Source organism: Homarus americanus, unplaced genomic scaffold (assembly GCF_018991925.1).
Source record: "Homarus americanus isolate GMGI-L3 unplaced genomic scaffold, GMGI_Hamer_2.0 scaffold45562, whole genome shotgun sequence".
Classification (NCBI taxonomy): Eukaryota; Metazoa; Arthropoda; class Malacostraca; order Decapoda; family Nephropidae; genus Homarus; species Homarus americanus.
This window is the reverse complement of record NW_024744839.1, coordinates 12,228,728-12,255,191: the sequence shown is the minus strand read 5'-3', so window position 1 is coordinate 12,255,191 and position 26,464 is coordinate 12,228,728. Positions and strand designations below refer to the sequence as shown.

General features: G+C 43.6%; 1 protein-coding gene across 1 annotated transcript in view; it reads left to right on the top strand.

Moving 5' to 3' along the window:
• The window catches only part of LOC121878143 (putative serine protease K12H4.7), a 51,175-nt gene that overhangs the window by 5,517 nt on the left and 19,194 nt on the right, over positions 1–26,464 (top strand). Inside the window, exons 3-5 of the mRNA XM_042384158.1 lie at positions 2,483–2,618; positions 25,754–25,945; positions 26,211–26,332. Of these exons, the coding sequence (XP_042240092.1) occupies positions 2,483–2,618; positions 25,754–25,945; positions 26,211–26,332 (450 nt within the window). The remainder of the gene's footprint in view (positions 1–2,482; positions 2,619–25,753; positions 25,946–26,210; positions 26,333–26,464) is intronic.

Genomic DNA, 26,464 nt, shown 5'->3' with positions numbered 1-26,464 from the left:
CACTAGTTGTACTGTATTATAAAGCCATTTCAACCATCACTAGTTGTACTGTATTATAAAGACATTTCAACCATCACTATTTGTATTATAAAGACATTTCAACCATCATTACTTGTACTGTATTAAAAAGACATTTCAACCATCACTAGTTGTACTGTATTATAAAGACATTTCAACCATCACTACTTTTATTGTAAAGACATTTCAACCATCACTAGTTGTATGTATTATAAAGACATTTCAACCATAACTAGTTGTACTGTATTATAAAGACATTTCAACCATCACTACTTTTATTGTAAAGACATTTCAACCATCACTAGTTGTACTGTATTATAAAGACATTTCAACCATCACTAGTTGTACTGTATTATAAAGACATTTCAACCATCACTACTTGTACGGTATTATAAAGACATTTCAACCATCACTACTTGTATTATAAAGACATTTTAACCATCACTACTTGTACTGTATTATAAAGACATTTCAACCATCACTACTTTTATTGTAAAGACATTTCAACCATCACTAGTTGTACTGTATTATAAAGACATTTCAACCATCACTACTTTTATTGTAAAGACATTTCAACCATCACTAGTTGTACTGTATTAAAAAGACATTTCAACCATCACTAGTTGTACTGTATTATAAAGACATTTCAACCATCACTACTTTTATTGTAAAGACATTTCAACCATCACTAGTTGTACTGTATTATAAAGACATTTCAACCATAACTAGTTGTACTGTATTATAAAGACATTTCAACCATCACTACTTGTATTATAAAGACATTTCAACCATCACTATTTGTATTATAAAGACATTTCAACCATCATTACTTGTACTGTATTAAAAAGACATTTCAACCATCACTAGTTGTACTGTATTATAAAGACATTTCAACCATCACTACTTGTATTGTAAAGACATTTCAACCATCACTAGTTGTACTGTATTATAAAGACATTTCAACCATCACTATTTGTACTGTATTATAAAGACATTTCAACCATCACTACTTGTACAGTGTTATGAAGACATTTCAACCAACACTACTTGTATTATAAAGACATTTCAACCATCACTAGTTGTATTATAAAGATATTTCAACCATCAATACATTGTCTCACTGTTCAGTCCCAAAAACTTCTTCTTCCATCAATAGTTCATTACCGGTGTATGTAAGTACCACTATGTTTTTCACTACAACGGTACAGCAAAGTATATTTTTTTAGCACGAAACTGTTATTTTATTGTCTAATCATAACTACATATAACACCACCCATCATAACTACATATAACATCATCCATCATCACTACATATAATACCATCCATCATCACTACATAATAACACCTTCCATCACCACTACATACAACAAGGGGGACCGGTGGTAGAAGCGGTACCGCTCTTGCCTCGCAAGCAAGATGTCACGGGTTCGATTCCCGGGCCGGTGGAAGTTGTTTGGACATACTTCCTAGCCCCCATTAGTCCCTGTTCACCTAGCAATAAAGTAGGTACCTGTTGTAAGTCGAAAGTTGCGAATTCGTATTGAGGGAGTTGTTGGAGCTTCCAATATCTTGATGACATAAACCATTGACTCTTCAGGCTTCTACACCCTTGACTCTTCAGGCTTCTACGCCCTTAACTCATGAGACATAAAGGCAAGCATGAACTTAGCATGCTTCTCTGTTGGGCACTGTAAACGCTTCTGCGCTTCACCTTACACAAGGATGTACGGGGGTGCCTAATAAAAAAAAAAAAAACTACATATAACATCATCCATCATCACTACATATAACACCATCCATCATCACTACATATAACACCATCCATCATCACTACAGATCGGTAAAGTAGTTTCCGAGATTCTCGTGCGGACACACAAACAAACACACACACCCACAAACAGACATACTTCTTTGTTTTATATACAGTATATAGATTCTAAACACCACTTCTTGTATTTTAAGGATATTTTAACCATTACTACCTGTATAATAAGGATATTTCAAGCAATACTTCTCGTATTTTTTCTAAGATTAATGGGAGTAAATATGGTTCCAGTGGTCAAGATAATGCTGTGATAATAACAATTTTATGTTAAGCATAGAAGCAACAATGGGTGTATATAAGGCAACAAAAACAAAAGTATGTTAGTGGGATGAAAAGGCATGAGAGAGAACAGAAGACTAAGAACAAGAGGAAAGGATAAAGTAAAGGAGTTGGTGGGTGAGTGTGATGCTAGGGTAGATGGACAAAGAAAAAGGATAGGCAGGTAAGAATGATGTTTGGATGGAGGTGTGTGAGAAAAAACACCTGGACCTGTAATGATATAGTGATGGTTCAAGGTGATCCTGTATAAATAACTTTATTTTACTCCGACATGAAATAAAAACTATATAATTATAAAGTATAAACAAGTCAGTAAACACCTTAACCTCTTACTTATAAGCTTCACCTCACACGGCAGAGTACCTGGAGGTGGTCCGCGACTCTCTGGCCACTGTGAGTGAAGACTGTAACACACAGATAAAAGAAGCTCACCAGCAGCTGGACCTGTTGCTGCTGGACCAGACAGGCTGGGACACCATCACCACAGAGTTCAGGTAAATAACTCCATTATTAATGTCCTTCGGTGTCCTTCTGGTAGACCAGATAGACAGGAGCTCCATCACCATAGAGTTCCGATAAATAAATCCTTTATTAACGTCATTCTGTGCCCTAGTAGCACACCAAGCAGTATGGAACCACCCACACACACACACACACACACACAGGTTGGGACATCATCACCACATACACAAATACTAATGCTATTTTGCTGTCAGTCAGGATAGAGTATGACGATCATCCAGCTAGGATACAATGATATGAGTTATTAAGGATGTCACCTTCGTCGATGAACTCTGAGGTGACTCCAGAGGTCAATATGGGACCTGTATGGCTGTCCACAGATGGTGCACGTGTGGAGGGCTTCATCTAGTGCGGGAGGGGCGCCGGTAGCGTCTTTCCAGCGTTGGCGCTTGTCTGCCTCGATATCCAGTAGGGCTAAATCAAAAGTACTGACACCTTCTCGTGTGGTGCTCCTCCAAATTTTTCGACGTGGAATGATCGTCTCATATGTGAGGGGTCAATTTGGTACTTTTCAGTTTTGTCTTGAAATTACCCTCATACCTTTTCCGTTGCCCGTTAGTGTTATGTTTACCAATCGTTAGGTGACTGTTAAATAAGCTGTTTTGGCAGTCTACTGTCGTCCATGTGGGTAACAGGGCCATTGGCCAATATAACGAGAATACTTGCATTAGTTCTCTTGTCTTCCCAGCGAACTTGGAAGATGGAAGGTAGATTATGTTGGTGAAAGTTTTCAAGTGCCTTGAAGTGCCTCCTGTATGTGATCCAAGTCTCGCTGCCATATAGCAGGGTGGGAGGACCACTGCTCGATATACGTGCAGTTTTGCAAATAATTTCAGCTCCCTACAGCTGAAGACATGGGTATGGAGTTCGCCCAAGGCTTGAGATGCACATCTGATCTGATGTTGAATCTCTTCATCGATGTTTGCGGTGATGGACAGGTGGGAGCCGAGATACTGAAAGTGAGTAATATTAGAGAGGATATTTCCGTTAACCTGGATGGGTGGTGGAAGTGTGGTTGAACCAAGAGCAGGCTGAAGGAGATTCTGAGTCTCGTGTACAATCCCTGACGAAATTTTCACTACAGTCAAGGTGGAGGGTGCAAGGTCCTCCTATCCTTACTGGACGACGGGTCCGCTGTACCAGCCATTGCCTACCTCCCTCCCTCCCTGCACACACTACACACAAACACAAACAAGCACCCTCGCAGTTCAACAATTGAGCTCTGATACTTCCATTTGTCAATAAGGACTTGGGAAGGATGCCATGGTTTTGTTAACAAACTGACGAATTAGTTTACTCAAGCAAGTTTTACATTATTTTACATAATAAGTTACATCATTATTAGATAATCATGACGTGTTGCAGAGTGTGTTTTGGTGGCTGGGGTACGCAACGGTATCAGAATCCTCCAAGCTGTATTGTCCCTCAGAATGGGAGCCAGAAGACTAATCATGAATGTGAGAAATAATATGGTTCATATGAGAAGGCTTTATCACTCTCCATGATAATGGTCCTATCCAATGAGGATTAAAAATGAAAGGAAAGTGCGGCGTTCTTCAAGAGTAGCCCGTGCGTACTCTGATGTGTTACCAAATACTCTTTATCAATACCATTTTTACCCCGGGGTTCAACCCCTCCATCATCAAGTGCATGAGAAAGGTACTAATTAAAAAATCGGCTCAGGAGTAACTGCTTTAAAACTTGGAACCCTATTCCTTGCCTATACCCCTATACTGTCTTCAGTATGAGACTTTTCATTTATTATTAATACTTACCTAATTATTGTTATTAGAATATTTCAATTCATTATGTATTATTACCGCCACAGTAAGATAAACTAGACGAGAGAGAGGGGGTGAGAGGAGAGACATAGTGTTGACAACGAATTTTGCTGAGGTATTTAAATAGGCGACAGCCACTCAGCTGTATGACTGCCTGAGGGATAGTCTATCGCCTCCTACCGTAGAGACAACATCTTTCGTTCGACCAACATATACCAAGAGGATATTATATTTGTTCTCGTTGGTCAAACCTTAGACCCCAAAACGTGAGTGTGATTGTGGACTATTAAATCCTCTAAAAACTCTAAATAACTTTAATAAGTATATTTATGTACTGTATATTGATTATATTATACAAATTGTCTCCTGATGTATCAACAGTTGTAACATGTGAGTTATATTTAAGAGGTTAATAGGTTATGTACTGTCCTGATATACCATCATTTGTTATATGTGAATTGTTCTTTAACAAGTTTTGACAGAATTATACTCTTCGCGTCATCGTTGTGGGTCTTATTATCCAGCACAAATCAATAACGCTCCTATGAGAGTTAACATGTATTATACCATATGGCACGCTGGAAATCAATCAATACAGGCAATGCGATCTCAGTAAATGATTTACATAATTATGTAGATATTGTAGTATTACTTCAATCCCATATACATACTGTTGACGCTCATAGGAGCGTTATTGGTTTGTTGCCGGAGAAATAAACCCTCAACGTTGACGCGTACCATATAATTCGGTCAAAACCTGTTAAAGAACAATTCACATATAACAACAAGATCTCCTGCTGGACCCGGAACTGTGAAGACCGCCCTCTCTCTGGTGCCATTGTTGGCCATCTTCCCGGACCTGACCATCCACCACTGACATCGTCGACAACAACTCACGAGCGTTTTCGGCTTATCGAGCCCTCCCCACTGGAGGTGTGAGTGACCCACACTCCAGCTGGAGAGCAGCTATAGCTCGATATTCCCGACGTGGTTTGAGCTCTTTTCCTTCTACTGCTATTTTTCCTTTTTTCGCTCTGGCCTAGGGACCTGCACCCTCAAAAAGTGTATTAGTCCTGCGGTCCCCCCTGTAACTGTTCACCTTCCTCCCAGGAGATTGTGAACACGAAAGGGGGTTGGAGCAAGAACCCATCCCAGCCGAGTCTTTCCAGGAAAACCGTGATCGTGCGGGTCCACCTGGAAAGAGGGTAGCAATCCTTATCCTTCCCCAATAGGCACACTTAGCTCACGTCTATAAGTGAGCAGTCACATACACTAGGAAGTAGGCTTCCCCAACGGGGCTCCGGGAGAGAAGCTCAGGAACCACTCTACGACCACCAGCCAGTGGGGAGTGCTGAAATTCCTCTGCTACTTACTCAACCGGAATAGGTAGGTTTTAATAAAAAAAAACAAAAAACAACAACCACCGGTTATGGAGCGCGTACGCCCTCCTAACCGAGACCCGTGCCTGAACCGCCAACCTGACGACCCGAACTACGACAGGCTCCGCACAGAGAAAGCGGACCAGTTACGCACCTTCAATAAAGCCCTAAAAAGCAGGAACACTGCCACCACCTCCAACAACTCCACCACCACTGCTACCGCCACTGAGGACGACAACTGGACGAAGGTAGAAAACAAAAAACGCCGACGTGCTTCTTCGGGAAACGAATGCCGTCAAGCAGCCCAAAAGGCACCCATCACCACCACCAGCTCACCTCCAACGACACTGCCAAAATTCCGGATCACGAAAACGGACACAAAAACGACATATGCCGCCATCACAGAGATGGAAAAGCTAAATCCACTGGCCAAGTTCTCAGTGCGGCCCAACCTAAAGGGGGAGATGATTATTCACCCCAAAGACAAGGACTCCGCCACCACCCTCGACACTTACCTGCAAAACACCACCACCATTGCATCAACCAAGCTGGACCCCGCCCAGAAACTGATGAAGTCGGTAGTCCTCCGGTACCCAAAGGAACTACCCCTCGAACCCGTGGAGAACCACCCGAAGATCCTAAAAGCCGAGAGATGCTCTCCCCCGTCCGACAAGACGGCCACCACAAAACAAGTGCTCATAACGCACTACGGTTCACCCCCCAGCACCATAGACCTCAAAACCTGGGGGATCTACGAAGTGAGGCCCTTCGTCCCAGAGCCCCTGCGGTGCTTCAGATGCCAGAAATACGGGCACCATCAGACAAGGTGCACGTACAAGGAAATCTGCGCAGTCTGCGCACAGAAGGACGGCACACACTCCTGCCTCACCAAGTTGAAAAATGGAGAAAAAATTGCCCCCAAGTGTGCCAACTGCGGGGGCAAACACCACGCCTGGAACCCTGGATGCTCCGAGAGGACAAAGAGGGTCCAGGCAAACCGACCAGCAGCAAGACCGGCCCCCACCGCCTGCACACTAGCCCCATCAAGTACCTTCGTGTCGGGAACCCAAAGGCCAAAACAACAAAGCCAACCTCCTCAGCCGGTCAACACCCAAAGTGCAGCCCAGTTTCCTGGCCTCACTACGGCCACACCTCAGCCACCCAAGCAGCGGACAACGACAACCACAAAAAAGACAAAAGAAGCACACACCAAGGCACCAGAAGGAATGATACACGTATCAGACCTAGCCAAGGTACTGACAACCTTCGCGGAGGGCCTAGCCGGACTACTGGGCCACAAGATCCAACCCACACAGCTCCAAATACTCATGGGGAGCGTCCTCGGGCAAGTTGCCACAGCTCCAGCCACCTCAGTGGAGGAAGCCACGCCGGTCCTCACACGAGTGACAGCCGAGGTACACTCTACACCGAAAAAGGCCACCAGAGAACCCAAGATACCGACAGCTCCCAGAAAGAAATTGGACGTTTCAATTCCCCTGAACCGAACCACGGCCCAGAAGGCAAAAACCACAGAACAAGAAGATATGAACCTGATCCAGTCGGAATCGGACTTGAACATTTCCATCGAGGACCACCAGAAGTCCCCGATGAAACAGTGGTGGAAAACATCAGCACCCTGAACATCCTTACATGGAGCGCTCAGGGCATCAAAAACAAGAAACACCTCCTGCAAGAAGCAGCAGTCAAGGACAAGCTTGACATCATATTGCTACAAGAAACACTTCTACAAGAACACCACTGTTTCAAATTCAGTGGTTACAAGACATACAGGAGGCATTTCACGCAGGCGTCAACAAGAGGATGTATGATCTTGGTCAAGTCAAGCATACCCTCCTCCGAGGTCACGCAGCAATTTCTATGTGGGGAAAACATCGAGACACAGGCCGTCAAAGTAACCCTCCAAGAGCGGGAATTAACTGTTTACAACATCTACAAGAACCCAAGGGGCTCACTGGAGGTGACTCAATTATTCGCTTCGGCCGCTGACCACGCCACACTCATAGGAGGGGATTTCAACGCACATCATCCCTTCCTAAGCTCGGTAAGCCCCACAAATGAAGATGGCCTACACCTATATACCACCTTTCAAGACACACCCGAGATCTGCCTCCTGAACACCGGAGAGCCCACCCACACTAGGGAGGAAGGCTAGATCTAACCTTCGTCTCCAGTGCACTACAGCCTTCGGCCTCCTGGCAGCTACACCCCACGCTGACCAGCAACCACTTCGCCACCCTAACAACGCTGAAGGTGAATAAACTCCCCACTCCACCCCCGCCGAGATGGAGATACAATACCCAAAAGGCAGACTGGGGACTCTTTAAGACACACCTGGCTAAGTGGCGCGAAAAATCACAGCCGGCCGGCGCAGCACCCGTGGACGAGACAGCCCTCCACCAACAATTGGTCGAGGTGTTTCACCAAGCGGCAGATGAGGCTATCCCAAAAACAAAACCCACATCACGACAGTACAATGATTACTGGAACTACTGTCCCAGGGTGAAAGAACTCAACCACAGAGTGAACATGGCCCGAAGAACTACAGGAGACATCCCACGGAAACAAACAGACATCTCCTGCAAGTCATAGTTAAGGATACCAGGGAAGAGAAGGAAGAAATAAAAAACGTAAGCTGGCTCAAGTGGTGCTCCGAACTGAACGAGCACACCTCCCTTGGCAAGATGTGGGCCCAGATCCGAAGGGCATCTGGGAAGGCAACACCACCACCACCAACCCATCCCAACCCAGAAGAGGAAGCCGAGAGACTTGCAAAAGTGTTCTCTGACCGGGCAGCAACGAAAAACCTCCCGAGACAGGCGGAGGAGACACAACGGCGTCTGCGACAGGTCAGACTCCAGATGCTCGAAGAGGCCTGCAACAGTGAAAATGACACCGACAGACCTTTCAACCAGCAAGAACTCCAGAAGTCGCTAAAACGAAGCAAGGACACAGCACCAGGGGCCGACAGGATAACCTACTCCATGCTTTCCCATGCCGGTAAAGCCGGACACGAGGCTTTGCTACAAGTCATCAACGCTTCGTGGACAGCACAAACACTTCCACCGGAATGGAAGAAGGCAGATATACAGCCCATTCCGAAGCCCAGAGAACCAGACAAACCGAGACCCATCTCCCTTCTCAGCTGCATAGCGAAGACGGGAGAAAGAATGGCTCTCAATCGACTCAAGTGGAAAGTAGGCAGCCCACACCCTCACATTTTTGCTTACACCGAGAACACCGGCACAGGCAACAACATCGCCGAGATACTCAGCACAGTGGACTACAAACCAGCTCTGGTGGTCTTCCTCGACCTGGAGAAGGCCTTCGAACTAGCAAATCCACTGGCCATCACAACGACGCTCGCTGAAAAAGGCGTCAAAGGAAGGTTGCTGGGGTGGATCCAGAACTACCTCACACAGAGAGAAGCAAGAGTACGCTTTCAGGGAGCAACCTCAAGCTACAGGGTCCATGAAAACGGAACCCCACAGTCCAATGCTGTTCAATGTCCTGATGGAAAATCTTGTCAAACTTCCTTTCAGACAAACAGCCAAGCTCCTATGCTATGCAGACGACTTACAGCTTATAGTAAGAGGATCAAACAGACTAGCCAACACGCAACACGCACTCCAACTTATAGAAGAGGAGTGCAACAGACTTGGACTCAAGATAAATCCAGCCAAGTCGAAAGCGATGGCCATCTGCACAGACACACCAGACAAGATGCTCTCCATACAAAACACGCCGGTAGTCTGGACCAACACCCACCAGTGTCTTGGAATCTGGTTTGACCAGAAACTCACTTTCAAGCCGCAACTCGAGTATCTCAGGCACAGGACGAAGAGCAGACACAATATAATGAGGTCGCTCACCAGCACAACCGCAGGAGCAAACCTTCATGTGCTCAAAGCCTACTACACGGCCGCCATCAGATCGCTGGTAGATTACAGTGCTCCAGCACTCATTGGACTGAGAGAAGACCAGATAGCTAAGCTAGAAGTCATCCAAAATAATGCTCTCAGGACCATGCTCGGAGCACCCATGTGGACCAGAATTTGCAATTTGCAAATGGAAACTGAACTACCACCCCTGGCAGTACGAGTCAAGCAGGTGACAGCCGGTCTCCTCGCCAAAATCTGTAGATCAGATAAGCCCACAGCTGCCAAAATTCGAATCAGTGCCTCCCTCCACCTCGACCACAGAGTGCGAGGGGCCACCTGGTCGCACGAGGCAAGCGAGGTCATCCGACACCTGCAAGCAGAAACACTCGTCAAGAACAACCAAGACACACGAGACAATGGTTACGTAGTTCCTCCACCATGGAGCCCTCCACCAGCCACATTCAAAATTACCGACCTAGGCGATAGTAAAGCCAACCTCCAGAAGGAGGACCTCAAAAAAATAACTCTGGAAGCCGTAGCCACCGAGACACCGACTGATGCAGCATCATACTTCACAGACGGCTCGGTGGATCCAAAACATCATACATCCGGAGCGGCCTTCTACACCCAAGGTCAGACCCTCCGATGGAGACTTTCTAATGACTGCTCCACCCTACAAACAGAGCTGGTAGCAATCTCAAAGGCCCTACAACACGCTGCAACACAACACAACAAGTCCATCATAATTCACACGGACTCGAAATCGGCCATGCAGGCGCTGCAACACAGTCAACCAAGAGACAACGTCCACATCATAACCTCGATCCTCGCACAACTACAGGAATTCCAATGACAAAACCGCCCAGTCGTCTTACACTGGATTCCCAGTCATGTAGGGATCGGAGGAAACGACGTGGCAGACGAAGCAGCCAAGGCAGCTACACGTTCTAGTAGCGTACACATTCAAGTTCCAGCAAGCGTGCAACAGATCAAGAATCACCTCAGAAAGACTAGCAAGCTCCACATCAAAAAGAGTTTCCTTCACGCATTCAACGCTGGTTCCCAATCAGCCAAATGGTACCTGGCGGCTACAAAAGGGGAACCACCTTTCGCGGACAAGAAAACACCAAGACAAACCCAAGTCAGCCTTCATCGACTACGAATAGGGTACAAGTGCTCCTGGCAGATGATCGGAAATGACTGTCAGGAGCCAGCAGCCAACCCACTTGAACACTATCTCCTCGACTGCGAAGTCACACAAAGCCTCCGAAACAGAACTGAAATCTCCCAAGAAGCACACACAACACCAGCGGCCACTCTAACCCGAAAGGCCCAAACAAACCACATTCACCACCTTCTCCGGGTCATCACACGATACCCACCACCCAGATAGCTTAGAAAGTATCCTCTCCCAGCAAGTGCGGACCCCAGTTCGGGGGGCGCGCCACTCCGAAACTGACCACGTTCACGAGTGGGGGTTGGTGGTAAGCGTCCACTGATCTGGGGTCCGCTCACACTTGCAACCTGCAGTATCCTTCCAAAGCTGCAGGTAAGACCACCTCCAATCCCAATCCGGTCTGGCTGCTCCAGGAGCTCTAGCCGGAACCACCAAACGGGCCGCCTATAGCCAAAGGCCCGTGTCGGACTACGGTCCGACAATCTCAACAACAACAACATCCCGTATACGTTTTGACTTTTAACGCTCATAGGAGCGTTATTGGTTTGTTGCTGGAGAAATAAACCCTCAACGTTGACGCGTACCATATAATTCGGTCAAAACCTGTTAAAGAACAATTCACATATAACAAATGCTGTCATCTCAGGACACATAGAATGAATAATACAATCAATATACAGTACATAGCCTGTTAACATCTTAAGTATAACTCACATGTTACATCTGTCGATACATCAGGAGACAAGTTGTATAATATGATCAAATTACAGTGCATAAATATACTTATTAAAGTTATTTAGAGTTTATATTTATGTTTTAGGGTCTTGGGTTCGACCAGCGTGTTGTTTCTTCTGCAAGAATTGGTAGACTACTGAGCAATCGCCATCCAATCGCAGCCCTAGGCGAGAGCATCTGTTTTATATTAGACGACCAACAAACACGTTGTCAGCACTGCCCCCCTTCTCACCCTCTATCTCTCTCTCATGTTTATCTTACTGTGGCGGTAACATCTCAACCTCTCTCCCTCTCTCATGTTTATCTTACTGTGGCGGTAACACATACATAAGTGACTTGTTTACATGGTATATACTGTACTTGTGGGGCAACATTTCATATGGTTGTGTTTTCAGTGATCATTATTACTAATGGCTCCTTTGTGTTTACAATCATTTAAAGTACATAAACTGAAAATTTTTTGTCCCCTTTATACTGACAAATTAGTTTGCTTGCACTACACAACCATCCCCAAGAAGTATGGAGGGAATACAATATAATGGAATTTAAGTTAAAAACAGTAGTATACAAATATCTATTTTTATTACAAGAAGTATCAGACAAACATAAGCACAACTATTTCTTAACACACGAAGTAAGCATTCAAATGTTTCAGTTCTGGAGGAGAGCTGCTTGGTTTGAATGCATCCGGGGAGAAGTGTTGGATGCCTAGAACAAAACTCTTGTTGAGTTTTGAGAGTTACTTATCTAAACACAGTTGTGCAACCTGTAACCACTTTTCACATCTGCAAGGGGGAGGGGGAGGTGTTATTAAAGAGAAATCTAATCAAACTATTGCAAGGATTGTTCTTCATTGTTATTTTATCGGGTAAAATTGCATTTTCAACCACACAACTCTCTCAACATTGAAATTTTTGGTGTGTGTTTCTATGGGTATCAAACGATTTTTACCTTCTTTTGCTTTGTAAAAAATAGAGCGTTTGGCCCCAATCATTACTTTATTAACAACTAGTTTTTTAATTCTCCAACGCTAACGCTATTATGCATTTGCGACGAAAATGGTATAGAAGAAATGTTTCTTATAATAGCCCAAGAATATGAAAGAACACACAAAAAGGTCTGTGATTAGGGGCAAACTCTCTAATAATACCCATTTCTGACGTAAATCATGGTCCTATACCCTTCTAAATAAGCTCACTCACTGAAGCTGCCTCCCCACCAGGCTAACTACTATGGAGCTATTTCTCGACCACGTAATTTACTAAACTAAACTAAACCTAACATTGTCCCAATGGTAGGTAGGGTTATGCCCTAACCTTACTTCATATGAATGATGCATAAGATAAAAATAATGTGGTTCAAAACGCCTGACCAGGACAAAGCCGAGGCATTGAACAGCTTCTTTTCCTCCGTGTTCACAAGAGAGGGTGCGAACAATCTTCCTGGGTTTGAGGACAGGCGGTACGACACAGCACTGACCCACATTGTGTTCACGGAAGAGGATATAAGAAATAGACTGTCAAAGCTAAAGGTTCATAAGAGTCCCGGACATGACATGGTGCATCCCAGAGTGCTGAGGGAGTTGTGCAACGAGCTAGCTGAGCCCTGAAGATCCTGTTCAGTAAATATCTGGATGAACAAAAGATCCCCAGTGATTGGAAAATGGCTTATGTGAGTCGTATTTCAAGAACGGCGATCGTCACTCCACGAATAACTATAAACCAGTGAGCCTAACAATTATAATGTGTGAAGTACTATAGAGCATTATAAGAGATGCCATGATGGAACATCTACTTCGAAACAACCTTGTAAATGATTGCCAACACGGTTTTATGCCGGGGCGCTCCTGCTTGACACAATTACTCAGGGTAATGGATATTTGGACCCAAATTCTGGAACAGGGTGGTAATATCGACCTTATTTACCTAGATTTTGTCAAGGTGTTTGACAGTGTACCCCATGAAAGGCTGAAAATTAAACTGGAAGGGTACGGGATTCGAGGAAATGTCTAGCGTGGATATAAAACTTTCTATATGACCGCAAACAGTGTGTAGTGGTTAATGGCACGAAATCATTATCTGTACCTGTAACAAGCGGGGTTGCCACAGGGCAGTGTATTGGGCCCGTTGCTGTTTGTTTGCTTCCTAAATGACATGCCTGAAGCTGTACTTTCCCCCATACAAATGTTTGCAGGCGACGCCAAGTTATTTCAGGAAATTAAGAACCAAGCGGACTGTGAAGAGCTGCAGAAGGGTCTCTGTGAGCTTCAAGAATGGTCGAAGAAATGTCTGCTGAGATTTAGTGTCACGAAGTGTAAGAGGATGCACCTCAGACGTACCAACGGTATGGAGGTGTCCCAACGGGACGAAGGGACTGCATTAAATGAGACGGAATGTGAAAAGGACCTAGGTGTGTACGTTGACAATGAACTGAAGTTCTCGGATTATTGCGAGAAGAAGGTAAATCAGGCATCTAAGTTATTAGGTCTTATAAGAAGGTCGTTCAGATATCTAGAATGTCCTTCCCGCGTAACGATCTTCAAGAGTGAAATGCTTCCCCTTGGAGTACTGTCACCCCGCCTGGTCCCCAAGATATGCCAGCGACTGTCAGCTGATTGAAATTGTCCAAAGGAGGGCCACCAGACTGGTGCCTGCACTGCGGCACCTCAGCTACCAGGAGAGATTGGAGCGCCTGAACTTGCCAAGCTTATAATACAGACGGGCAAGGGGAGATCTGATTGAGGTGTACAGGTAACTCAAAGGGCACTACTCAGTCGAGAGTCCTTACCTGGAGCTGGCTGACGCTCGCTCCACAAGGGGACACAGCTCAAGGTTAAAGAAGCTACAAGTCTAGAAAACTGTGAGGGGTAACTTTTTCGGATTGAGAGTTGTGAACTCACGGAACAAGCTGCCAGAAAGTCCGGTGACGGCACCGAGTGTGAGCTCTTTCAAGACCAGATTGGATAAGCACTGGAGCAAGTTCAGATACATTCAGGAGCCAGTGCATACCCAGTACTTGCCAACAGTGCGTAACAGAGACGTAATCGATCGCCCAAGCGGCTAACGAGCCGATCAGTGGTGAATACCGTTTATTTTCCTTATTACCCTTACCTCTGTTGCTCTTTTAGAAAGGCTGAATGCTAAACGGGATCATTTATCGAAATATTTATACATTCAATTATTTCATCCTACAAACATTTTGTTCATGGATAACATATTTTTAGTTCCTGTTAACTAAAAACAAAATCTAATTCCTATATTTAACCTTAAAAAGTTTTCTTAGGGATATGCCATACAAGATAAACGATGGTGCTGCCATCTGTTGCGTGAGAACATTACTAAAATGGTCGAGTAATGAAACGCGAAATACTGCCTTTATATTTGCCTTCCTCTCATTCTTTAACCCTCATTGGTCTTATAGGGTCGACACAGGTAACCTTGGCGATTAATATAAAAGTTTGTCATAACAAGGAGTAGGTCACAAAACCGATTGATTAACGTTTGATGGAATAATATAATAAAAGTAGCATGACCATATTTTATTATTAGTTATACTTGTATAGATAACCATAAATGTTGCCTACTGAATATTATATACAGTACAGTACACACAATATCTTTGTTTAAAAATTTTAAGTTGAAAAATAAGCAATGATTCAAACAACATATTCTTTAGATTACATAAATTATGCATAACACATATTGTCAGCAAAATTATTCAGTTAGTAGCCATTCCAACCGCCCTGCTTTTCAATGACGACATGTAGTTCTGTTGGGCATGGATGCCACAAGGTCACGCACCAGCTCTGGTCAACCCCTGTACTATTGCGGGTCCGTTCCTCTTCCATTTCCCACATGTTGATCATGTATGCCCACAATGCTCTATAACGTTCATATCTGCTCCCTTGCTGGGCCATTCAAGGAGCTTTAGGATGTCCTGCCTCGCAAACCACTGTTGAACGACGTGGGCATGCAGTGTGCATAGGGCAACGGTCTTGGAAAAATAAAATGGGCCCAGGTGAGAAAGGGTAATGAGAAAGGGTAATCCATCTCACGGAGGGATGGTAGGAAACACTCCTCGAGCAGCTCGATGTATTTCGCTGCTGTAAACCTCTACTCAATCTGGAACACATTACCCACGCCGTGATGTGAAACCAGTCCCAGACATTGGAGGTCACGCGTCCAGAACGCACCTCCTCAAATATGTTTAACCTGTCATACCTGCAAGCGTAACAGAGTAACAATTAGTTAATGTTTATTGATAGATAATATACCGTATAAAGTAGATCGTGCTTAATGTGGAGATATAAAACTTTTGCGAATCCCTTTCTCTTATTTGCTGTTCTTTATGGTAAAATTAATATCATTTGCGGTAATTACAATGAAGTGCATGACCTAATATATTGCAAACATCATACCTTGTATTATTGCGTCTCCAGCAATGAGTTTTAGCCATGAGAAGTACAGTATATATCACTCGTGGGAGTGTGGTGACTTTAGCATTTACGAAGTGGTCCACCTCGGCTGCCGTCATGACGTTGGCATCTTCGGCTGGAGTAGTCCTAAGCGGAGCACCTGATCTTGCTGAGGAGAGAACGGGAAGCATACATAAAATGGTTATATTAAATGCATCGATGCTATTATAATTTTCTAGTGAAACTGATGGAGTGCTCTGCTGTCCCAATAATAGCTTGTCCAGGTCGGTCATGTATGGAGAGAGCAGAATCACGGAGTCCGATGATTCTTCCTCTCAAGACTAACCTCTCTTCCTTCCTGTTCATGTCTGTCTGGTCAATGCAGCTACTGGCCATCGTCAGCTGTGTTCGACAACACCTCGGTAACTTTTAATCTAATATGTTGAATAGCAGAACGATAGAAATAATGTAAGAAATTTAGTTAGAGAGTTTTATATATGTTGCATTTAATTTAGGTTATAATTAGTGAAAGTAATATTTAACAGTTACCTGAAATGCAAATAATTACTCCTGATTTAAATAACAGTCTTGCGCGAGTCTGCATTCCTTTGTCTGCGTGCGCATCCTACCAGCTACCGTTGAATGTCAAATTACCTGCCGTCGTCAGTTCTTTAACGATCCTGACCGGAGAAACACAACACTCACCACCTTCAGTAAAAACCGGCGATCATGGAGGGGCTCAACAACTATGCTCCACCATTAATTCCTGACCTTCATCCACATTAGCAAACCTAACCCTATACTCTGTACGTAGTTTGATGTAATATAAACTCCGACATTGCTACTTAAGGTAATCACCCATATCGAGTGTTTAATTCGTATAACTTAATTAAAATATTTATTGTCCTGATATCAACCAATTCAGGACAAAATGGTGCCGTGACCAGGATTAAATCCCTAAGTGTAACTTTATTTAACTGGAGTTATATGAAATCGATGCTTCTTTTTCTGTGCTCTTCCCTGGAAGTGTTTTCTTTTTAATTTTATTGACTCATAGTAAATTTAATAATTAGCCATAAATTTAGTAATTTAGCTTAATAATTTATCAAATCATGGTTAGACTAGACTCCAAGACTAGCCATCTGTTTCCATAATGACACTTTCTTGTAATATTTTCCTTATAATCGTTATTTGTATTCTATAAATAATATTAGGTTTACTGGTTCGCTGTAACAGTCGCCTATCCTTTAGTAAACATGGCTAAAGCCGAAATGAAAATAATAAAATCACAGAAAGGTTAGAGAAGGCTACAAAGACAACCTTACTAGGTTAGTTGCGGATTTTGATGATTTTCTGTAGACAGCTACATCGTGTGATTTATTGGCAATAAAACAGATTATTCAAAATATACTTGATTCCATCTCTAAACATGATGAATTATTGTATAAACTAATAAATGACGAAGATGATTTGGCTAGAGAAATGATTGCTAGTGTACAATATAAACAAAGAATTAATGTTAATATCGCTCGAATAGATGGACAGACAACATCCAATTCACCGGGAATGAATCTACAAAAGCCAATGGGTGTTAAGTTACTTCCGCTAACCTTGCCAACCTTCGATGGTGACTCAATTAAGTGTCTAAGCTTCTGGAAACTTTTCAGTGTTAGTACATGATCGTAGGTAGTTAACCAGTAGCCAGAAATTTACATATTTATAGGGGCAACTACATGGCGAGACGTTGCAATTAATTAGTGGTTTCAGTGTGGTTGAAGCTAGTTATCGTCCTGAAATCAAATTATTAACTGATACATATGGAGAGGAAGATTTAATCAAAGGACGTATATTATACGCTTGTCTCTGTCACAGTTCAAATATGCTAGCCAAGGTACAGAGCAAATAAAATTACAGGGATTTACTGGTTCTTTGGGAAGTGAGGAATAAGTAATAGTCACACTCACTAATAAATATAATAAATATAAATTATAATGGCGCAAATTGAGAGCTGTAGTAGTGGATCAACTTTCCTCCTATAAGCCAGATAAAGGTGTTAATAAGGTATTACATAATATTGAAAACCAAGGTTTCAAATTAGCGGATCCAGACGTTACAGCTGGTGAGTTAGATGCTTATTGGAGCAGATCATTACAATGACTTTGTGCGTGCTGGTTATGAAAGGTTAGGTTAGATAATTTTATTACCCACAATTTATGGTAATGTCTTAAGTGGATTTTTCCAGTCTCATGATGAAGGTACCAATGTAGAAGTAGTTACTATCCTTTAAGTTAGCAGTATTGTAGACCCAGTGGGACAAATTTCAAGACAGTGTTGTGGACGTCTCCCCTACAAACTACATTTTTTTTTTTTTTTTTTTTTTGGGCACTCCCCTACATCCTTGTGTAAGGTGAAGCGCAGAAGCGTTTACAGTGCCCAACAGGGAAGCATGCTAAGTTCATGCTTGCCTTTATGTCTCATGAGTTAAGGGCGTAGAAGCCTGAAGAGTCAAGGGCAGAGAAGCCTGAAGAGTCAATGGTTTGTGTCATCAAGTTATTGGAAGCTCCAACAACTTGTCCCTGAATACGAATTCGCAACTTTCGACTTACAACAAGTACCTACTTTACTGCTTGGTGAACAGGGACTAATGGGGGCTAGGAAGTGTGTCCAAACAACTTCCACCGGCCCGGGAATCGAACCCGTGACATCTCGCTTGAGAAGGCAAGAGCGGTACCACTCTACCACCAGCACCCCCCTACAAACTACCTCCGCATTCCAATGCAACAGTATCCTAGCAACCAAGCGAGCGGCCCAAGGGGGCGTCACCAGCTGCTACCGTATCCTAGCAACACGGGGTCGCCATCTGCTACGTCTTCCCTAGCAACGGAGCCAAGAAACCGGCGAGTTCCCACGGGTTTACTTCTGGCTGCTGTGTATATAAGCTCGAATTCTCTCCACTGAGATTCATTCTGGCCTACGTTCCTGAACACGCAACACCTCCTCCAAGCAAGCTCCTCGCTGTCCAGCCCTCATTCAACATGGAGGACAGCAACACGCAACATCTCCTATAACGAAGCTCCTGCACAGATACCTCTTCAAGCACACTACTCACTGAACGTATCTTCCAAGCAAGCTTCTCACCACACGGCATCACCAGCACCAGACTGTCTTGTATACAATATATTTTATATAAGAGAACCACCATCTAGAGTTTCTATCCATCCATCCTGAGTGCTAGACAACATAATATCACGAACCCTAAAAATGGTGACCCCCGGAAAAACGTACTCACACAGGATGGAGGACGGACGGATTTCTCTACCGACTTTCAACCACAACGAATACACTGCTGTGTGCCATGCTGCCGCAAACCATTCAGTGGCTACACCTCCACTTAGCCCCGGTTTCGTCAACCTGATCAACGCTCCTCAGAGAAGTAGCATTCCACCAGACAAGCAAGACATCAGGGACCTGTTGCAAACTTTGAACCGCAGGATGGACACCATTGAACAGCTCTGCTCCTCCATGCCTGCTTCTTCTCCTTTTCCTGCCCCACGCACTGTGTCCTACCAACCCCAACACCCACGTCCTGCCCCAGACCCCGCCGCCAGACCCCAGCACAATGTACCTACCTTCTGATGGTACCATCAACGTTTTGGCGCTAAAGCTAGACACTGTGAGGCTCCCTGCAACTACACAGCAAAGCAACATTGACGGAGACTGGTAGGCAGCACATCACACGCCTTACTTCTGACCTGGACCACTTCACTCCTGCTGCCCGTCACGACCTGCTGCAAACACTACATCAGGTGGTTTCTGCATTCAAGGCTACTGCCCCACGCCAGCCTTCCCACCGTCCACAACATTTCTGTATACCCTCTTTTCATCCTCAGGTACCTACTGCTCCTGACGACCCCGCAGCCACCTGCTACGTCTTCCCTAGCAACGAGCCAAGAAACCGGCGAGTTCCCACGGGTTTACTTCTGGCTGCTGTGTATATAAGCTCGAATTCTCATTGTCAAGGCACCTATGTGGACAAAAATTGAAAACTTACACATGGAGACAGGTCTCACATCTCTACAAAGCAGAACGGAACGATTAACAGCGTGTTTTGCAACAAAACTGATTACCAGGGCTCGGGAAAGTGACATCAAGAACGGACTCTTACGAGCACTGAACCTTGACAGAGATATCTTTAACAAGAACACATGGTTATTGTGCGCAGCTGACGCTGTAAACCGACTGAAATTGAAAGACACAATCCTCAGCAAAGGACCTGATACAATGAGTCCAGACTACAGCATTCCAGCACCGTGGGAGTCCCCGCCAGCAGTCTTCAACATTCTACAAACTGGGACAAGAAAGGCTGCCTGTAACCCACATGAGCTCCGACAGATAGCAGAGAGAAACATGAAGGCTCTAACACCACACAATAGCACAGTGTATTACACAGACGGTTCCGTAGAGACCACCAGTACGAAGACAGGAGCAGCCTTCACTACAGAAGGAGGTAACACGTCCCTTTGGAGAACCTCAGATGGATGCTCTACTTTACAAGTTGAGCTAGCTGCCATACTTGGAGCCCTAAGACACGCTTCCATAAACAGTCAACAAGGCATTGTAATACACACTGACTCACGATTGAGGCACTACAAAGCAGAGAGCATAGAGACAACATTCATCTCATAACATCCGTTATTGGACTACTGCAGGGTTTAAAGCAACAAGATCGGCAAGTTATCATTAACTGGGTGCCCAGTCATATCGGAATCCCAGGGAATGAACGAGCTAATGCTGCTGCCAAGGCTGCGTTAGAAGAGCGAAACATTGAGATGAACATCCCGCTCAGTCAAGAGCAGAAAAAGAAGACAACAATAAAACAAACTGCCCAGTGGAAAATAGAGAAACACAGAAGGTTAACAACAGTATCACGATCGGCCAGGTGGTACTATCTGGTCACGAACTATGAGAGACCACTACTCATGAAGGATATAACAAGAAGGGAAGAAGTCAACTTCCACCGACTGAGACTGGGATACCCATGCATTTGGGAAATAATTGTAACAACACCAGCAGAGCAGCGCATATGCAAGACAGCGGAGCAGAAAACACACTGAAGCACTACCTCATAGAGTACCCTGGAACACAATTAGCTAGGAGAAACATACAAACCCCTATCACAGCAGAGAAGGTTGCCAGAAAGCTAACCACCAACTACTGTCAAGAAACCCTACAGTTTCTTACCGAGCATCACCCCCCACACTGGGAGATGTGCACTTAACCAAAAAGACGCTGGTGTTTTATCCCAGCTGTGGGTGGACCAGCCTTTTAGCTTAAGGTCCGCTTAGGTAATATTCCTACAAATCTCTAAAAAAAAAAAAAAATCCACTGAGATTCATTCTGGCCTACGTTCCTGAACACGCAACACCTCCTCCAAGCAAGCTCCTCGCTGTCCAGCCCTCATTCAACATGGAGGACAGCAACACGCAACATCTCCTTTAACGAAGCTCCTGCACAGATACTTCTTCAAGCACGCTACTCACTGAACGTATCTTCCAAGCAAGCTCCTCACCACACGGCATCACCAGCACCAGACTGTCTTGTATACAATATATTTTATATAAGAAAACCGCCATCTAGAGTTTCTATCCATCCATCCTGAGTGCTAGACAACATAATATCACGAACCCTACAACAGGATGGAATCTCTTCTAAGATTAATGATCTTTCTGCTCTATGGGAATTAGATCACATTGGAATAAAGTCCCGAGAAACTGACACGGAAAACTGTAGAAAGTTTCTGGAAAACTACATGGAGTTTGACAAGATGACCGTCTACATCTCTATTGACTACAATGAGCTCATTGAAATAGGCACATATTGTGTTGCCTATTAAATCACCAAACTAAGTGTTGATCATCCTTTGATGAATTAATGGCGCATTTCGAAGGCCGATAGGCAGACGTAACAATTCAAAATGGCCCAAAGGAGTGCTAAAAACAGTATTATCTTTAAATAAAGACTGCAGTATATCGCTTAGAACAGGCATTGGGTACGTATCTGGGAAAGTTTCTTCGTTGACTCGCCGAAAATCAATGACTAATGGCCAACTTCCATCCTTCTTAGGGACTAAAAACCATGCGATTTGCTTGTAAAGCTATTGATTGATTCATTGATGGATACTGCTACTTGTGGAAACCAGTCCTCCTATGAACTGTGCGTCGGATTCACCATGTGTCGGAGAATCTCAAGATTTTTACGATTTTTACGCTCGACCAACCCATTTGAGGATGAATGGTAGGCAGTTGTGAAGGTTTGTGTGATGTCGTATTGTTGACATATTGCTTGGAGTAGGGTACTAGCTCCTGTAGGGTCAGATCCCAGCGCGCTAGACTCCCTGATAAGATCTTCCCATGAAAAAAATAGTTCTGTCACGGCTACATGATCTGTGTGGACGGTGATCGGATATCCGATAATGAGATCCCAAAAATGCTTGGAGACCACACTACAGCTAATGCTTCCTAGTGAGTAGCTGAATAACGTGTTTCTGCATCGTTGAGGGAGCGACTGGCGTATTCTATTACACGCATTACACGCCACTTCCCTCGATGTTCAGTTTGCATGAGCACAGCCCCTAGCCCTAGGTCGGAGGCATTGGTGCACTTGGTAATTGGTTTGGTGTAGTCCGGAAAGGCTAACATCGGAGCATTCGTTGAGGCGCCCTAGAGGGCATTAAAACTGTCTTCTTGGTGTAGCCTTCAATGAAAGAACGGTAATACCAAGGAAACTGCTTCACCGCCTATACCTTACAATCTACTGTGTGCATACCGTTGCCATCCACTACGTGTCCAAAAAATTAGATTCTGGATATAATTTATTCACATTTGGAAAGTTTCACTTTCATTCCAGCTATTTTAGCTTTGAAAAGAATTCTCGTAGTTTCTTTAAATGGTGTTGTAAATATTTGCCTACTATGATAAGATCATCTAGATAGGCATAGACTGTGTTTCCTATCACTTCAGCAAACAAGATATTTATCATTCTTTGGAATATTGGCGGCGGATTCCTCAAACCAATGGCATTCATAAGAATTCGAAATGTCCCATTGGAGTACTGAACGCAGTTACCTCGAGGGATTCCTTATGTAAGGGGATTTGCTAGTACCCGCTAAGCAAATCTGGGTTACTGAAGACTGAGTTGTCTTTTCCTTAGAGACTATAGTAAGTCAGTTAGGACAGGCATTGGGAACCTGTCTGGTACAGTTGCTTGGCTGATGCTTCAGAAATCAATGACTGGTCTCCCTCCTCCATCTTTCTTGGGAACTAGGAATAGAGGTGAGTTCCATTTGGGGTAGCCTATATGCTGGTATGTAGATCTGGTGAGTGTCCGGCTTGAGTGGAATGTGATGGTTTGTCAACGTTGTTTTACCTAGGGGTTCTCCAGGTGATGATATGATTTCCTTGAACTCGGCAAATAATTCTAAAAAAAACATGTTTGCCTTGCGGATGATCAAATACTTTTACGTGTGGCATATTTAACTCTACTGTTTTCAATACGTGGTTTTTCGGTCGATTCCCCTTGTGTTATACTACCTATCGGTAAACCTATTGATTCTGTGACGACTGCTTTGTCGTAAACAAGGAAATTACCCAAACAACATCCCTTTCGTAAAGTTATTGGTCCCCCCAGTTCTACTGTATTGAGAACAAGGACATCTGTGAGACTACCTAATCTAACTGTGCTTAAGGTAGACTCAAGTGACAAGCCTTTCATCCGTGGACTTTCACTTAGACACACAACTTCTGTTCCTTCACTCACATTTTGCAAACGTACTGTGACTCTAGTTAGTTCCTGGCTATGTAACCGTTTTACACCAGTTAACATAGCAGGCGTTAGAATCCAGTTCTTGCAGCTTTCATCACAAATGTCCTTTAAGCTAGTCGGTGGAGTTTCAGGGAGTGACTCTTTAACTATTTGCTTCTGTGTGGTAGATTCCCCCATGCCTGTCGAGGCAGTTATTTCACGAACACCCTAGGTAAGCACTAGATGTGAAGTTTGCATTGCGTATTAAGTTTTACAGTTATGCGTTACGGTGTGATTTCTTGGCTCAACGTTAATGTTGTTCTGCTTTAGTGTGGAAAGACCGATTAACCCATCTGCTATGTAGAAATTCGCCAGAAAAGCTTTACTGGACCTAGAAAAACGGATTGGCAGAGTTATAACCCCCGCCATGTCTAATTGGATTCCTGACACACCGGACAGGGGAATGTCTGTAGGTTTTATTGGCCACTTATTAGGAGGTTATCGTCGCTTGAGTTCATTGAACGACGCAAATGAGATAACATTGGCTGAGGCTCCGGTATCTGTCTAGGGAAAACTGATTATTACCTATCCTCGCCTGTACAGTCAAAACCCCCACTTTGTTTAACGAGGCGATTAATGAGCCTGTGATGGAAGCGTTGTTTTCTTGCACCGTTGACGCTATCCCAGATCGTGTATTATGGTAAGGGGACTCATGTAATACACACCATTTAATCGGAGTGCCCTTTGTATTTGTGAGCATTCTATTTGCTGTGTAGTGTCCTTATGAACTTTTTGGTTGATTAGAATACTCTGGATTTTTAGAGTCCAGGGAGGATCCTTTTCCTTGATCTTGCCACGGGCTAGATGAGTTTTTGTCCTTTTGTCTTCCAAACCAGCAATTAACTGTGGCATGTCCCTTACGTTTTCAGATTTTGGAAAAATGTGCCTTTTTGGAATTGGTTCCTGTGGTAGTTTGTGGTTGTTCCTAAGAACTGGTTACAGGTGCTACCGACAGAGCCCCAGGAATAGTTTCCACCGGCTCAGAAATTTCCTCCAAGTAATATACAAGCTTAGTCCCTAGTTTATATTCCTTCTCTCTGGCTGCCCTGCATGTAGTTTCATGTAGCACCATGATATACTGTTGGAAGTCAATGATTTTATATAAATTTTCCTTAGTTAATTTTCCTTCGTCATCAAACCAATTTGAGGATGTTATGTAAGTTTTGAGATCCATCATAGTGTGTCCGGCTATAGCCGGTGCTTCTTGTGCGTCATGAGCAAACACAATGGTCCTTGTACGCTCTACCATCTTGAAAATCCAATTAAGCGCGGCTCCTTTTGTTCCTGACCCGAAAAAGGATATGAAATGTTTCCTAAACGTTTTATAGTCAAGGGTTTCATCATGAAAAGTTGAAGCGTACATCATTAATTTTTATCTGCCCGACTACCGGTTTTGACGTTGTTTCGGACGTAAGAGATTTATCCCCATCGATAGTAACATTATTGTTTCGCATTACATCTTCTCACTTACGCAGAAATGTTAAGGCATTAATATCTAAGTTATGACAGCTGTTGACTGAGTTATGGCAGCTTTTGGCCTGAGTTATGGCAGCTGTTGACCTTTGTTATGGCAGCTGTTGACCTAAAATGGTAATTTCTATTACGTCATCTTACAACTACAGTATTATTGGTCACCCACAATGCATCTCACTCTTTATATTCTGCCGGCTTTTACTGGCAAATAACTGAATCAATAAATGTATCTAAAGTATCCTGGTGTAGAATAAGTGAATCTTAAGTATCCTTTTATAGAATGATTAGTAAATCTAAAGTATTCTTATGTAGAATGATAATTTGAATCTACGTCAACTATACTGCATTTGAATTATATATTAATTCTTAGAATCTACTTTTGTTCACAGATTGTGTTCACGTTTGGATGGGAAGACCGCCGACGATGTTTCTAATTTGTTCTCCTACCTTGCGGCCAACGTGGAGTATGTGGTGCAGTACAACAAGGACAACCGAGCCTTTGAGGGCGTGAAGGGGACTAACATCACTGTGGATACAATATGTGACATTATGATGAACGGGGAAGGTGATCCTATAGACAGGTATGACACAACAACCACTGAAACTTGGTTTTCGTTTTTTCTCATTTAGAATCTTGATTTCAACAGAGTAATGGAATTGTTATTGAGTTTCAGTACCACGTGGATGGTATTATATTTTAATGCGTATACACCAGGGTCCACAAAACCAGGCATGTACTTTACATAGCGTATACACATGATAATTTTGAAAATACCCTCACATAAATTTTTGTAATGTGTGAATTACTTTCGAATTTTTTCCAACATTTTATTATTATGTTGCCAGATATGCAGAAGCCAACTCTTTGATTTTAGATGAATATGGAGAGTTGTGTTTAGATCACACTTATGACGCCATGATAAAACAACTTCAAGTTACTAGCTGGGGAGATGACGAAGCAATGGCAGGTACGTCCAGTTATAAATACAAGGTGCCTCAAAAAATTTGAACACACTGGCATTTATACTTTATAAGAGATCGCCCGAATGTTTGTACTTCAACAGCAACATTATCCCCACTAGATGGTGTGCGAGGCCTTC